Here is a 14,570-nt window from a genome sequence, read left to right as displayed (position 1 = left end):
AAGTTTATAAGTAAATATTTACTAACCAAGGCAGATCAATTTGATAAGAGGCTGATTGGTATAGGGATCAATCCATGATGTATCAAATGCTATTTAAATAATTAAAAAAAGGTCTCAGAGTTCTTGAGGTCAAAATCATCAGTCAGACATGACTCTGAATCGGGAAAGTTTTTGGTAGTTAAATTCATGAAAAACATTGTTCTAATTATTTGTTCAATGCTTTCAAAAAATAAGAATACTGCTTGTAAGTAAAGATTTTAAGTCCAGCAACTTTTCTGTTGGGTTAAGCCAATTGCAACATGATGGAGCATAAGAGGATCCATTTAGGAATCAAGAGTTTTAATATAAAAGATAACCGATTAAAATTAACAAGCATGTAGGCTAATAGCTCTAAACTAGGAATTTTTACTAAATCTTCTATTTTTTCAAACTTTTTTGCTTATTTGCTAGTGCTTATTTCAAATGCTGTTGGGGATTTTATCCCCATTAGTCAATAGAGGTGTTAACTGGGTTTTTTCCCATATATACTTTCATATAATTCTATTTTAAACAGATTCTCATCAGCGGAAGGTCTGCACTTCTAACCAGTGAGAATGCTGCATCTGTTAGAAGGTTCAAGTCCTTTAATCTTCTCCAGACCAAACTAGAAGATAAAACTGAAAATGATGATTCTTGGTTTCTCTACACATCTGACAGGTGGCCAAAATTCAAGATGTCTATTAGGTAAGAATTGAAATATCATAGCATGTTTAACCCTGAGGCTGCTGGAACCAATATTGATGAGTCTTTGCCATCACCATTATATAGAGTCAAGCCATCATGTGTATATTGAATTGTGGTAGCCAGACCTGAAGAAAAAAAAAAACACCAAGACAGAACATGTTCAGAGAGGTCCGAGGGCATGCTGACTAACCAGAATATTTTGTTTTCTAGGAGCAATTTCTTACATTTTAGAGGAGTTTTAGGTTGAGTCAACTGTATTAAAGATAAATAAGAAGTAAAATATGATTAAAATTTTACACCTTGGAATTTTACACATTTGCAATTATAATAGCTTGTGAATTAAATCTGATCTTCTATTTCAGTCACCTTTCAGACCATGTAAAACCAGAGGCCCTTACAGGATTTAACAATACAGGAAATGTTTGTAAGTACATAAGTATTTCATATCTTTTGAGATTGTTCATAAAGATTTATTATTATTTTTTTTTTTTTGCTTTAAACCATGATATATAATGGCCTAATGGGCATGTATATACTATTGGGTGCTTTGAGAATTTTGATAAGAAAATCCCTTTCATTAATATCGGACTAACCCAAAGTGAAAACTGGACAAATCTGTTACACAAACACATTATTAAAGGTTAGGGTTGAAGCAACTTGTGTCATCAATTCAGTTTTTCCTGTTCCATGAATTCTTATAGTATATTTTTAAGGGGGTTATTTCACTTTTTTGTTTGTTTTTGGCTTATTTAAGATGAACACAGAGGATTTTTATCAATGTGGTCATATTTTCTCCCAAGGTTCTTTACTCGTGCCTGTGTAAGAAATGTGAAATTTCAACCATTAAGCTTGAAAGGGGAGTTAATCAAAATTTAAATTGTAAAACAAAATCTGTATTACTTCCCTTTATTAGTCATAAAATATATATTTCTATTAAATTCTAGAATATGTTTATCAAAATATATATGTAAACATCTGGATTATAGTGTAATGGTATGTAAATGATATCTATCAATACTAAAACCTCTTTCTAAAATTTGGGTAACTTTGTGAATTGTATTTTCTTTGTTCTATATAAATGCACAAAAAACTGTGAAGGTTGACAATATGATGAAAGGTATTCTTTTTTCAAGTTTCTCTAGACAGGCAGTTATAACTGCCTAAAATACAATGCATATTCCATCAATGACTTATCAGTCTGGTTAGCAGCAAGCTGTTATGATGACCCAAAATGTGTGTTTAGTGAGCCAATTTTAGTATTTGGCCTTGGGTGGCAAACTCATAATCGTATGTAAGGCCCATAACTTTGGCAAGGTTATTTTTTTACTGAATTGTCCCATTGTGAACTTACTAAGGTTTGCATAAAGAAATAAAACAATGTCTACAATATAGTTTTATGTCATTTGTTGTCGTGTTTAATAATTATCTGTTATTATGTGTTGTTGTTATTTTTTTGCAGGTGTTTGGCCATCAGAAGAAGTACTTACATATTATTGTTTAAATCAACTTGAAATATTTAAGTGAGTATCTTATGCCTTATCAACTTTCTTTTATTTCCCAAACCAATATTTAGTTTATACAAATTTATTTTAGTTTGATTGTGTTGGAAGCTATAAGCTTATTGAAACACTCTCGAGTCTGTTCCTGGAACCAACCAGTACTAAGCAATGAATGTAAAGTTTTTTGCTCAAGAAAACAACGTCTTGCCCATACCCACGCGGTCAGCAATCCTTTTATTACTAGTCTGACACCAATATTTGAAGTGGAAAGTTTTAGTAGGAGACGTATGTGTTGCAAGTCACTGACTTGTTAAAATTGAGTTAAGGAAGCGCATTGTGTAGTCTGCATCAATCTTATATAGAAATTTGTTAATAAAAGAGTAACTTATTAAGGTCCCTGAAGGGACTATATGTTTCAGAGAACATAAAGTGACTTGTTAAAACTACCAGTATATTAAAAAGAGTATGTTGTGTAACTTGTATATGTTTTAATGAAGCTATGGGTAAAGTTGTAACAGTTGTGGGATAAGTCTATTCACTATATGCAGTAACTGTCTTATCCACCTGGTTTAAATCAGTGTACCTTAGAGAATATAGTGCTCTATTGATTTCATACTGGGTTTCTGAGTCAGTCTAATAAAATGTTGATATAAATGTCTATAGATTGACACAATTTTGTCTTGTTTGTTAGTCTGTTTGCATGTTGACAATATTTAACCCCAACCAAAACATCTTTGTAATACTGGAAGCTAGAGCCCTCAATTTCTATACATCGAATAAAAAGCTTTATTTTATCATCATTAAAATATGCATGCTTCTGACAGGTGAATGACAGATTTACAATGTTTAATATTCAAAATATATGACATTTTATTGTAACTCTGTTAATTTTGAAAGGAGACATGATATTTTGTCTTCATGTTTTTGTTATCTTTAAATTACCACTCATATTTTGTAAGTTATATTTATATTACCACTTAAATGAAGTAGAATGTAATAATTTGTCCTCTTTTTGTTATTTACAGTGGAAAATCAGTCATTGAACTTGGTGGAGGTATGACATGCCTAGCTGGAGTGGCTGTAAGTACATGTACAGTCATCATAATTATAAAATCACCACATAAATGTACACTTAGGTAGACTGTTATATTAAAACTTTAGTCATAGAGGAAAAGCTTTCACTTTTAATAGTTTTAACTTTTTCTATGAGGATTTCTATATTCAAAGAAAATAAAATCAGGTTTGAATATTAAGATCCCTGTCAATCATGTAAACAGAAAAATGGTGTATTTGTAAACTCAGATATTTATCAAAGGTATGATGTATCATCACTTTGGCAAAGTATGTGTTCATATAGTAATAACTAGTATTTTGTAACACTGAATGTTCACAGCTGTAACCTATTACTTGGCCGGAACCGTAAGTTATTATCTGTCGCCACCAGTATACAACCAGACAGCTTTCTGAACTGACCAGGCTCTATACTGTTGGCACAGTATCTTTGAAACAGAAACTCTAAAGAAATGAAAACCAGTCATTTCATCTAAGAAAATAAGCAGTTTAGGGGATATTGACTTGCTTATGTCACTATTATAGAACAATGCCAGTCTGCTCAACCAGACAACCTGACCATACTACATGTATATACAGTTTTCGCTCAATTTTAACATTTTGATTTTTTGTTTAATCCTACATCACTCAGGTTCATTTTTGTGCCCCCACTTTAGTGGCGGGCATTTAGATTTACCCTTGTCCGTCCGTCCGTCCTTCCCTCCGTCCGTTCTCTTTTGTGTCGCACGTAACTCAAAAAGTATTTGACCTAGAGTCATGAAACTTTACAAGAATGTTGATCAGCATGTGTAGCTGTGCACCTGTGTATTTTCGTCTGGATATTTTAAGTATTTTTAGAGTTATTGACCTTGACTTATTAAAATTTTGCAATTTTCAACTTGTGTCGCATGTAACTCAACAGTATTTAACCTAGAGTCATGAAACTTTACAGGAATGTTGATCAGCATGTGTAGTTGTGCACCTGGGTATTTTCGTCTGGAAATTTTTTCAGTATTTTTAGAGTTATTGCCCTTGACTTAGTAAAATTTTGCAATTTTCAACTTGTGTCGCATGTAACTCAAAAAGTATTTGACCTAGAGTCATGAAACTTTACAGGAATGTTGATAAGCATGTGTAGTTGTGCACCTGGGTATTTTCGTCTGGATATTTTTAGTATTTTTATAGTTAATGCCCTTGACTTAGTAAAATTTTTCAATTTTCAACTTGTGTCGCATGTAACTCAAAAAGTATTTGACCTAGAGTCATGAAACTTTACAGGAATATTGATAAGCATGTGTAGTTGTGCACCTAGGTATTTTCGTGTGGATGTTTTTAGTATTTTTAGAGTTATTGCCCTTTACTTAGTAAAAGATTTTTAGTTTTCAAAAAATATTTGACCTAGAGTCATAAGATTGACAGAACAGTGGCGCGGTGGGGGCACCCATGTCCTATGGACACATTTCTAGTTAAATTCAAAGTTAGAAAAGTCCAATGCAAAACTTAAGCATGATAAGGATTAGGTTCATTTTGTATATGTTAATATTTGTTTAAATAGCTTATGTTTTATCAGTAAATTCTTCTTGTGTTTGTTTGACAGTTGAGTATTATGTCAGATGTGACATATACAGAATTAACAGATGGAAATAAAGATTCTGTTTCAAGTAGGTGTTTATAATATCTGTCATTTATATTTACTAATAATTCTTTACACAGACATACACTGTACTTTAAATTTGACAGAAATTGAATGATGTCTTTAAATAAAAAGAAACACATATGGAAAAAAAATAAACATGAAAAAAATACTTTTATAACTGTCTGTCAGTATTTTTCAGATAATTGCTATGAAAAAAAAACATTCAGATTTTACAATTTTCTAAAATATTTGTACAGCCAAACCTGTGAATAAAGGTCATCTGAAGGAAAGACCATATTTTGAGTTTAATCAGTTGTATTTTTCTCAATGACGGTTTGCCAAAAAGTAGTCTTTATTATCAGGGTGGTCTTTAATTCAGAGCTGGTCTTTAATACAGGTTTGACTATATTTTAAGAAAATTTCTTATCAAAACTTGATGTGTACCAAAGATGAGATATTTTATTTGATTCTGTTTAATGTCTTTTAAGCCTCTGCATCAGTAAATATTGCACTTTGACTTCAACTCATGACTGCCCTTGACTTTCAAGGTCAGGTGTTCAAAATTCTTGAAAATTTTAGTGCAATAAAATTTAATGTTAACAAATTTGAGACTGGTGCACTGTGCTTTACATACACATTATGTTTCGAATTGTATATAAATAATTGCAAGTAAATCTATATTTTCTTTACAGATCTCGATAAAATTATTGCTAAAAATAGATCTCAATTTAACAAATCAAAGGTGACAAGTAGGTAAGTAAATTCTTACTAATTTTAAACTTACCACATGAAAATATTGTCTCCATAATTTCAAAATGACAAAAATGTCATGTATTCTCAGTTTCACAGAAATATCATATAAATGTCACGTAATCTTTGAAATTTCAAATTTTAACCTTATCACATGCATATATTGTCTCTCAGTAGTTTTAACATGTCAAAAAGTCATGTATTTTTCAATTTCATTGGAATATCATATGGCTTTCATTTTAAAAAAAATCTCTAAAATGTGGACCAATAAGACAATTTGGAAAAATAGCTAGCTATTTGTTATAGAAAGGGTAATATTAAATGATTAAAAATGAGAAAGTATATTTTTAAATACCATAATGTTATGGAGGCAGACTGTTACACAAGTTTGACTGTTTTTTCCTTTTTGTTACACTGAGGTTGGCTATTAGGGTGTGAAACAATTATCTGTATGGTTGTGTGTGGTCTGTATGGGATTCATCAAAGCCATTTCTTCAAATTTGGCTTGACATTTATGTTTAAGTGTTTATATAAACATGGTTGTTTCTTTTCAGTGTGGTAAGATGGGGTCCAGGTGAGACAATAAATCAAGACATGATTGAAGTATTTGACTATGTATTGTGTGCTGATTGGTGAGATTTTACTACTTTTCAGAATTTAAAACCTTTAGAATTTAACTGCTATAAACATAAGCCTACATTTATTTAAAGAATGTCTGTTCCTCAGACTGATTGAAATAAAGGATATTGAATGAGTGTAGGTTTAATACTAAATTTATTGAACAAGTTGAATAAAACAATTTTATGCGAGCCTCTGGCTAGCATAACAGAGGCTCGCATAATATTGTTTTTAGTCCCCTACCGGTTTACTGGAGGGGACTTTAGGTTTACCCTCCGTCCGTCCATCCGTCTGTCCGTCCGTCCACAAAACTTGATCCCGCGATAACGCAAAAAGTACTGAAAATATTTTAAAGGGATACACAGGCATAATTTTCATTTCTTCGTTTTGATTTTTTTTTCATTTCTATGTAAATGTCCTCAAAATGAATACACTAGGCAGTCACAGGAACAAAACATTTCTCCTTGTAAAGAATAAAATGGTGGTTTCCTAACTTGACCCACGCGGGTCAGGTTAGAGCGTTAAGATTTCACAATAATTGTTACAGTGATATCTGGAAACGTTAAAGAACATGTCAAATGAATGATTTAGGTTTGTTTCAATAATACTACATCTACAATATATGTAATATTGTAACTTCCATGGTTTGTTCAAGTCACATTACTAGTTTAAAAACTACTCGGTGATTCTGTCGGCGTCAAAATTTCTTTCAACATATATAGATATTTTTACGCTTCAAACCTAAAATATATAGAATATTTATAGAAAATCTTGCTGGGACATTTAAAAATGTCATTTTAGTGTGATTCGAGTACAAAAGATAAATTTGATATTTTTGCCATAAATTTGCCTGAGTATCCCTTTAATAAAACTTGATATATGGATAGATGGCAGTATGGAGATTATGCACGTCTTTTTCTTTTCTTCCTATGCTGAAAATTCTGGTTGCTATGGCAACAAATAGACTGAAAATATGGCAAATTTTACACATAACCTGGATCCCGCGATAACACAAAAAGTACTGAAAATATTTTTATGAAACTTAATATATGGATAGATGGCATTATGGAGATTATGCACGTCTTTTTCTTTTTTTCCTATGCTGAAAATAGTGGTTGCTATGGCAACAAATAGACTGAAAATATGGCAAATTTTACACATAACCTGGATCCGGCGATAACGCAAAAAGTACTGAAAATATTTTTATGAAACTTGATATATGGATAGATGGCATTATGGAGATTATGCACGTCCTTTTCTTTTTTTCCTATGCGGAAAATTGTGGTTGCTATGGCAACAAATAGACTGAAAATATGGCAAATTTTACACATAGCCTGGATCCAGTGATACCGCAAAAAGTATTGAAAATATTTTTATGAAACTTGACATATGGGTAGATGGCAGTATGGAAATTATGAACATCCTTTTCTTATCTTCCTATGTTGAAAATTCTGGTTGCTATGGCAACAAATAGACTGGATTTCAAGATTTCTGATTCTAGTTTTCTTCAAACTTTAAATATAAGTTGCTAGTCATCAACCACATCATATGTGATAAGGTTTACAACTCTAGGACAAAATTTATCATTATATTTATATTGTTTTTTTTTTAATAACTTCTTTTTTTCTGAATGTATCTACTTCAAACTTCATATAAATGTTTCTTATTATCACTCAATATTTGTGAGAAAGTTCAATACTCTAGCAAGACTATTTCCAGAATTATGCCCCTTTTGAACTTAGACTTTTTTCAGCTCAAGTGACAGGGTGAGCTTTGGTGATCGCTTTTCATCCGTCGTCCGTCTGTCCGTCGTCCGTAAACTTTTACTTTAAATGACATCTCCTCATAAACCACTAAGCCAATGTCATCCAAACTTCACAGGAATGTTCCTTTGGTGGTCACCTTTGAAAATTGTTCAAAGAATTTAATTCCATGCAGAACTCTGGTTGCCATGGCAACCAAAAGAAAAAACTTTAAATATCTTCTTCTAAAAAACCCAAAGAGCTAGAGCTTAGATATTTGGCATGAAACATCTTCTAGTGAGTGTCTACCAAGTTTGTTCAAATAAAAGCCCTGGGTCAAAATTGGCCCGGCCCCAGGGGTCATTGATTTTCCCTATATGCATATAGTAAAAAACTTAAAAAATCTTCTATTAAGAACCTAAAGAGCTAGAGCTAAAGATATTAAAATATGAACATTTTCTAATGGGTGTCTACCAAGTTTGTTCAAATAAAAGTCCTGGGTCAAAATTGGTCCCCACCCCAGGGGGTTCATTGATTTTCCCCTTATATGCATATAGTAAAAACTTAAAAAAATCTTTTTAAAGAACCCAAAGAGCTAGAGCTAAGATATTTAGCATGAAACATGTTCTAATGGATGTCTACCAAGTTTGTTCAAAATAAAAGCCCTGGGGTCAAAATTGGCCAGCCCCAGGGGTCATTGATTTTCCTTATATGTGTAAAGCAAAAACTTAAAAAATCTTCTTTGAACAAACCAAATAGCTAGAGTTTAGATACTAAGCACGAAGCATCTTCTAGTGAGTGTCTACAAAGTTTGTTCAAATAAAAGCCCTGGGGTCAAAATTGGCCCCGCCCGGGGGACATTGATTTTCCTTATATATGTATAGCAAAAACTTAAAAATCTTCTTTGAAAAAACCCGAATAGCTAGAGTTTAGATATTAAGCATGAAACCTTCTTTTAAGTGTCTACAAAGATTGTTAAAATAAAAGCCCTTGGGTCAAAACTGGCCCTGCCTCAGGTGTGTCATTGTTTTTAACTATATGTGTAAGAAAAAACTTGACCAGCTAGACCTTAGATGTTTAGCATGAAACATCTTCTAATGGGTGTCTACCAAGTTTGTTTAAATAAAAGCCCTGGGGTTTAAACTGGCTCCGGGGGCCTATATACAGGTGAGCGACTTCAGGGCCATCATGGCCCTCTTGTTTGAGAAATTGGTAATTTTTACTCCAACTTCTTCAATCATGATAGGATTTTCTTCAAACTACCACATTATAATAATAATTATGACAAGGTTTATAAATCTAGCATCCATATTTCCAGAATAATCTCCTCCTTAAACTTTTAATTTTTTCTATTTGTTTCTTTTAACTTTCATTTACTTCAAATTCAAAATAAACATTCATTATTTCATTACCTTCATATGACTAATTGTTCTTTGTTACACTCACATCGATGTATGACATCTTGCTCTTTATTTCAAGAGTTATCTCCTTTTTAAAAATTTTGCTTTTTTAAAAATGTTATATTTTTGATAACAGGGATGTTTAAAAAATAAAAAAACTTTAGAGTAACTTTAGAGTGTCCTTCAGTCGTCTGTCTGTCTGTACATAAAAACTGTTTTCCCTGTGATCACTTTTAAAGAACTTTTTCAACAAATTTACTTAAATAGAAACATAAGTGAATGGCCAATGGCCCTTCAGAATGTTGCTGGGGTTCTAACCGGTAGGGGACTTATGGATTGCTTGCAATACTATGATAATTGCTTGTATACAACAAGTTCAATAAATTTAGTATTGAATCTGCAGAAATATAATATTCTTTTTATCACATGTATAAAATAAAGAAAGGTAAACTTTGAAAAAAGAGTCATTTTTATACGCCCGTTTGAAAAACGGGACGTATTATGGGAACGCCCCTGGCAGGCGGGCGGTCAGGCGTATGGGCGGCGGGCGGCGTCCAATTTTGTCCGGAGCATATCTCCTACATGTATGGAGGGATTTTAATGAAACTTCATAGAAATGTTCACCACTATGAGGAGCAGTGTCGCGCACATGAACCAGGTCTCTAGGTCAAAGGTCAAGGTCACACTTAGAGCTCATTGAAAAATGCTTGTCCGGAGCAAAACTTCCACATGAATAAAGGGATTTCAATATTACTTGGCACAAATGTTCACTATTGTGAGGCGGAGTGTCGCGTGCAAGATTCAGGTCCTTGCGGCCAAGGTCAAGGTCACACATAGAGGTCAAAGTTCAGATAAAAATATGAAGATGTGTATATGGACCATTTAGTCATCATTTATTGGGGGATTGTAACACAAATGGTCATTATCAAGACTATGGCTGTGATACATATAATTAAGGTCAATATATACAAGGTCAAGGTCACTAAAGATGATGAAATATCCAGATTTTGTCCGGAGCATATCTCCTACACGCATGGAGGGATTTTAATGAAATTTCATAGAAATGTTCACCATTATGAGAAGCCATGTCACGCACATGAACTAGGTCTCTAGGTCAAAGGTCAAGGTCACACTTAGAGCTCATTGAAAAACGCTTGTCCGGAGCAAAACTTCCACATGCATAGAGGGATTTCAATATAACTTGGCACAAATGTTTACCATTGTGAGGCAGAGTGTCGCGCACAAAATTCAGGTCCCTGCAGCCAAGGTCAAGGTCACACATAGAGGTCAAAGTTTAGATAAAAATATGAAGATGTGTATATAGGGACGATTTAATCATCATTTATTGAGGGATTGTAACACAAATGATCATTATCATGACTACGGCTGTGACACATGTACTTTAGGTCAATATATGCAAGGTCAAGGTCACTAAAGATGGTGAAATATCCAGATTTTGTCTGGAGCATATCTCCTACATGTATGGAAGAATTTTTATAATACTTTATAGAAATGTTCACCACCATGATATGTATTGCTCCATGCATGATCCAGGTCTCAAGGTCAAAGGTCAAGGTCACACTTAGAGCTCATTGAAAAAGGCTTGTCCGGAGCAAAACTTCTACATTCATAGGGGGATTTCATATAACTTGGCACAAATGTTCACCATTGTGAGGCTGAGTGTCGCACGCAAAATTCAGATCCCTGCGACCAAAGTCAAGGTTACACATAGAGGTCAAAGTTCAGATAAAAATTTGAAGATGTGTATAGGGACCATTTAGTCATCATTTATTGATGGATTGTAGCACAAATGGTAACTATCATGACTACAGGTGTGACACATTTAATTTAGGTTAATATTTGCAAGGTCAAGGTCACTGGAGATGATTAAATATCCAGATGTTGTCCGGGGCATATTTTCTACATGCATGGAGGAATTTTAATGTTACTTTATAGAATTGTTCACCACCATGAGACGTAGTGCCCTGCACATGAACCAAGTCTCTAGGTCAAAGGTGAAGGTCACAGTTAGAGCTCATAGAAAAACGCTTGTCTGGAGCAAAACTTCTACATGCATAGAGGGATTTCAATATAATTTGGCACAAATGTTCATCATTGTGAGGCTGAGTGCCGTGCATAAAATTCAGGTCCCTGCGACCAAGGTCAAGGTCACACATCCTGTGCATATCTTCCCTACTGATTTGTTTTAAGGTTCATTTAACAACACAGTGCCAAGACTAAAAACTTGCTTGCTAGATAACACTTATCCATAATGCCCCCATCTCCATCTAAAGCTTTCGTAAACGGGCGTATTTTGTGCCTATGGCACCCTTGTTCATTAGTGTAATGCTAACATTAGCACACATCAATGCTATGTTTATATTTATATTTCACCTTTGAAATTACACTTATTCAATAGTCTCTATTTATTACACTCCTGCACCATGGTTTATGTGATTTATACTGTTATTTTTCAATTTCCATCCTTGTGTCTGTCTGACAAATCAGTTCTTGTGCACACGCCTTATCTTCATATCATGATTTCTATAGGAAAGCTTTTTAAAATAAAAAGTTAAAGCATTTCTGAGGTATATTAGGCCTTTAATTATCATAGCAATTATTTAAATAAAAAGGAGAGAAATGTACATTCTAGATTTTTCATACAATATTTTAAAAAAAGCAACATTAGACTCTATTGCTTGTACAATGTATAGATTTTTATGTGCTCCTCCTTCAGCTGATGGCATATTGGTATTTTTTCAGTTTTTTCTTTGAAGAGGGAAGAGAAGATCTGGTCAAGTTAATTTATAAATTATTAAAACAGGATGTGAGTATTCATTGTTTCTATAGGTTAAAGGGACTCCACTGAGTTTTTTTTATATGATAGGATTAGAAATATTTTTTTCAGATTCATTTTCCATTTGATGTAGGTCTAGACCAATAACGTGTGTACACAATTTCAGATCATTAGCTGTCTTTGTTTTTCCAGAATAATTATTCTAATTGTGAAAAATGCAATGCTTTTCACTCATACTGGGCTAGAAATTGCACAAAAAATATGATTTTCAATTTAGTCTGAGTATATTTCTTAGGTATCTTTTTTGTTTTAAATACCCCATTTGATCTATGTAAGAAATTATAAAAATTTTTTTTGGTTTTTTGGACCTCAGTGGAGTTCCTTTAACATTGACTTATTTAAGGGAACATGAATTGTCACAATTATTCTATCTTACCTACTACATGTAGTAATTTGTATTTTGCTTCAACCTAACCAATGATCAGTTTAAATGGAGACACCTAAACAAACATTTACCTTACTGGAATCTTATGTAAACAATTGTACTAATTATTTAGATATACAGGTGACTCCTTCAATATGAATATACGCTATGAATTTCTATAAACATGTAAGAAGTTATTACCTAGTTATATATTTTAAAGGGTGAAGCTATCCTATTTGCTCCAAAGAGAGGAAAAACTTTTGATGCATTTGTAACCCTTGCTGATGCAGTATTTAATACAGAGGTGAAGGAAAACTATGATGACACTATCTGGGATATACATTGCAAGGTAAATCATGCTCTTTTATTTGAAACTAGTAAACTGGTAGATACATGTCATGATAAATTGTTTATATCCTCACTCTGTTTAATTTGTATAATAGACTTGCCCTGCATTGCATTTTGAATCATTCATTGTTAATGGGTAACCAGGGTGATATTTGATATTTTGATATTGAAATGTCAAAAAGATAAGCAGTCAAAAGAATGTGATTCAGAGTCTGATGTGACTGCACAATAGTGCTGCCTAGCCTATAAACTAATGGAAAGACCATTTTCAGAATCGCCCCAAGCAGGCTGAGGGTTAAGTGGCTGCTTTAATCACAGTTCAGCTGAACTGTATACATGTATTATCAAACAAAAAATAGAAAATAAGTTGTCAGTCTTAATACTTGTTATATTCCATACCTTAAAGGAATTTGGAGTACATTTTGCAGTCCTTTTTCCAAAGTTCATTTTATGTTTATGTTTCAGCCTGCATTTTCTATTTCAAAATTATGAGTGATACCATATTTATTTTAAAATACATTTGAAATGGAGATAATTTGATTTATTTGAGGCATAAACTTTCCTTGATCGTAATTACGATATATACCATTTTGTTTGATTGATAACTTGTAATGAAGTACATTTTGTTTACAGATGAAGGAGAAAGGGACAGATGCATATGATCCAGATATCCACTACCCATGTTTTGTACATCTTTCTAAAAAAAGCAATAGTGATAAATAAACTTAAAAAATACATTTCTCTTCCTATTGATGTTGTGTTCTTGCGGTTCAGTTAATACTTAAGGCATCAGTTAGTCATCCCCCCATCTTTTCATTAAAGCAGCACACTTCTTGCGGGTTTTTTTACCTCACCTGAGCTTGCTCAGGGTGAGCTTTTAGGATTGTTGAATGTCCGTCATCCGTCCACATTTGTTCGTTAACACTCTAGTGGTCACTTTTTTGCCTCAATCATCATCATACTTTGTCAGGATGCATGTCTAGGTAATTGCTTGGATATGTTCGAACATGGGTCATCTCGGATGAAAAACTAGGTCACAGGAGCTAAAAATAGAAAAATCTTGATAACACTCAAGTGGTTACTGTTTTGATCCAAATATCCTGGAAATTGGTCTGAAAGTTTGTTTTGATGACTTCTAGGTCAAGTTCAAATATGTGTCACCTAGGGTCAAAAGCTAGGTCACACTGTCCAAATATTGAGAACCCTTGTTAATACTCTTGTCACAATTTTGACTTAATTGTCATCAAACTTGGTCAGGATGCTTGCCTGATGAGTTTGAATGGGCAGGTGAGCGATCGAGGGCCAAGATGGCCCTCTTGTTTGTTATTTTCTCGAAAAACTTAAAGTTGCTCTATTTAGTTAAAAAAGTAAGGAATGTAACCAAGCCTCGGCAACTTATTGTGTACAAAACTTATCTAAAACTGGTTGAAATTTGTAGAAAAGTTTGTCCAGACTACATCTATTAAACAACTTATCCAATTTCAATAATAAAACTTTACATGATTGATTGATATGTCAAGTACTTAGGCATTTTACACAGTTTTCCGGTTGAATGATTTTCGGCTGAGTTATGGCCCTTGAAT

The 14,570-nt window shown here is 33.1% G+C and overlaps 1 protein-coding gene across 1 annotated transcript; it reads left to right on the top strand.

Moving 5' to 3' along the window:
* Positions 1–515: 515 nt before the first annotated feature.
* Positions 516–13,722, top strand: LOC132759708 (calmodulin-lysine N-methyltransferase-like). Its single transcript, XM_060751528.1, has 10 exons — positions 516–723; positions 1,086–1,147; positions 2,183–2,243; positions 3,248–3,302; positions 4,870–4,933; positions 5,601–5,661; positions 6,213–6,290; positions 12,182–12,245; positions 12,860–12,988; positions 13,621–13,722. The coding sequence occupies exons 1-10, from the start codon at positions 713–715 to the stop codon at positions 13,708–13,710; spliced, it is 675 nt and encodes a 224-aa protein (XP_060607511.1). The 5' UTR covers positions 516–712; the 3' UTR covers positions 13,711–13,722.
* The last annotated feature ends 848 nt before the right edge of the window (positions 13,723–14,570 follow it).

This window comes from Ruditapes philippinarum, unplaced genomic scaffold, assembly GCF_026571515.1.
Source record: "Ruditapes philippinarum isolate M1 unplaced genomic scaffold, ASM2657151v2 ctg4398_1_1_1_1, whole genome shotgun sequence".
NCBI lineage: Eukaryota > Metazoa > Mollusca > Bivalvia > Venerida > Veneridae > Ruditapes > Ruditapes philippinarum.
Note: the sequence above shows the minus strand (reverse complement) of the source record. Positions and strands in the feature narration are given on the sequence as shown.

Bases quoted from the DNA above. Each gene is read 5' to 3' on its own strand.
- LOC132759708 (XM_060751528.1), top strand. The intron at 1,148-2,182 runs GTAAGTACATAA...ATTTTTTTGCAG, and splicing joins TAACAATACAGGAAATGTTT to GTGTTTGGCCATCAGAAGAA. The intron at 12,989-13,620 runs GTAAATCATGCT...TTTTGTTTACAG, and splicing joins TCTGGGATATACATTGCAAG to ATGAAGGAGAAAGGGACAGA.